The following is a 1,405-nucleotide window of genomic DNA, read 5'->3' as shown; positions in this document are numbered from 1 at the left end:
CCCAGGGGGATCCCCTTTCCTGATGGAAATGATGTTAAGGAGCCCAGCTCTGTGCCAGCAGTGCCAGGGCCTGTCCCTGCCCATGGTCCCAGCACTGACCCCCAGCAGTGACTGAGCTGCCAGAGCACTCAGGCCTTGGGCAAGGAGCAGAAAGGAGAGGGAGGCAGTGGAAAAAGAGCAGCTCTGAAATGCCCAGGAGCTGCTGCTCCCTGGCACTGCTCCTGTCCCAGGACTCTTTACCCCTTCTCCTCTGCACACAGGCACTGCCCCCGAGCTGCAGGGAAGTTTTTGGAGCAAGAATATGGAAAAAGGATTCAAATTCTTTATTATACTCAGAGATTGGGATTCCTCATGTACAGAATAACAAAGGCAGGATATTTGACAAAGCAGTTGCTACAGGAGTTTTATTTTATTTACACAATTGTGGGTCAAAACAAAGAGAGAAAGAGTGAAATAGGTATGGAATAAAGAATAAGTTTCTGTGTTAAGAACAGAAAAAGAGGAAAAAACACATGAAAACTCCACCAGTGCCACTCTCAAAAGCTTTAGAAGGCAGGTTGGGCCAATGAAGGGATATACAGTGTGTTTTTGGCAGAAGAAAAGAAGCAGGTTATTGTTCCTGAAAAGCATCCAGTCATTGTTTTCCTTATGGCATCCTTGAGATCCTGGATCCTCAGGCTGTAGATGAGGGGGTTCATTGTTGGAGGCACAACCGAGTACAGAACTGACACAGTCAAATCTAGGGATGGGGAGGAAATGGAGGGGGGCTTGAGGTTGGAAAATATGGCTAAGCTGAGGAAGAGGGAGACCACGGCCAGGTGAGGGAGGCACGTGGAAAAGGCTTTGTGCTGTCCCTGCTCAGAGGGGATCCTCAGCACAGCCCTGAAGATCTGCACATAGGAGAAAACTATGAAAATGAAACAACCAAATGCTAAACAGCCACTAACCACAAGGAGCCCAATTTCCCTGAGGTAGTTTGAGTGTGAGCAGGAGAGCTTGAGGATCTGAGGGATTTCACAGAAGAACTGGCCCAGGGCATTGCCCTGGCACAGGGGCAGGGAAAATGTATTGGCTGTGTGCAGCAGAGCATTGAGAAACCCAGAAGCCCAGGCAGCTGCTGCCATTTGGGCACAAGCTCTGCTGCCCCAGAGGGTCCCGTAGTGCAGGGGTTTGCAGATGGCAATGTAGCGGTCGTAGCACATGATAGTCAGGAGGGAAAACTCTGCTGAAATGAAGAACAGAAAGAAAAAGGCCTGTGCAGCACATCCTGTGTAGGAGATGGTTGTGGTGGCCCAGAGGGAGTTGTGCATGGCTTTGGGCACAGTGGTGCAGATGCAGCCCAGGTCTGTGAGGGAGAGGTGCAGCAGGAAGAAGTCCCTGGGGGTGTGCAGGTGCTGGTCGCAGG

At 50.8% G+C, this 1,405-nt stretch overlaps 1 protein-coding gene across 1 annotated transcript; it reads right to left on the bottom strand.

The window, feature by feature from the left end:
* Positions 1–638: 638 nt before the first annotated feature.
* On the bottom strand, positions 639–1,400 carry LOC114073393 (olfactory receptor 14J1-like; the record flags this gene model as incomplete). The annotated part of the gene is made up of 1 exon (XM_027911152.1): positions 639–1,400. A coding segment is annotated over one exon (762 nt), but the record flags the coding sequence as incomplete, so codon positions are not given.
* Between the last annotated feature and the right edge of the window lie 5 nt (positions 1,401–1,405).

This window comes from Empidonax traillii, unplaced genomic scaffold (genome assembly GCF_003031625.1).
Source record: "Empidonax traillii isolate 1590-97213 ecotype Southwest subspecies unplaced genomic scaffold, ASM303162v1 scaffold6296:size25167, whole genome shotgun sequence".
In the NCBI taxonomy this organism is placed as follows: domain Eukaryota; kingdom Metazoa; phylum Chordata; class Aves; order Passeriformes; family Tyrannidae; genus Empidonax; species Empidonax traillii.
The sequence above is the reverse complement of the archived record's forward strand: the minus strand, read 5'-3'. Positions and strand labels throughout refer to the sequence as shown.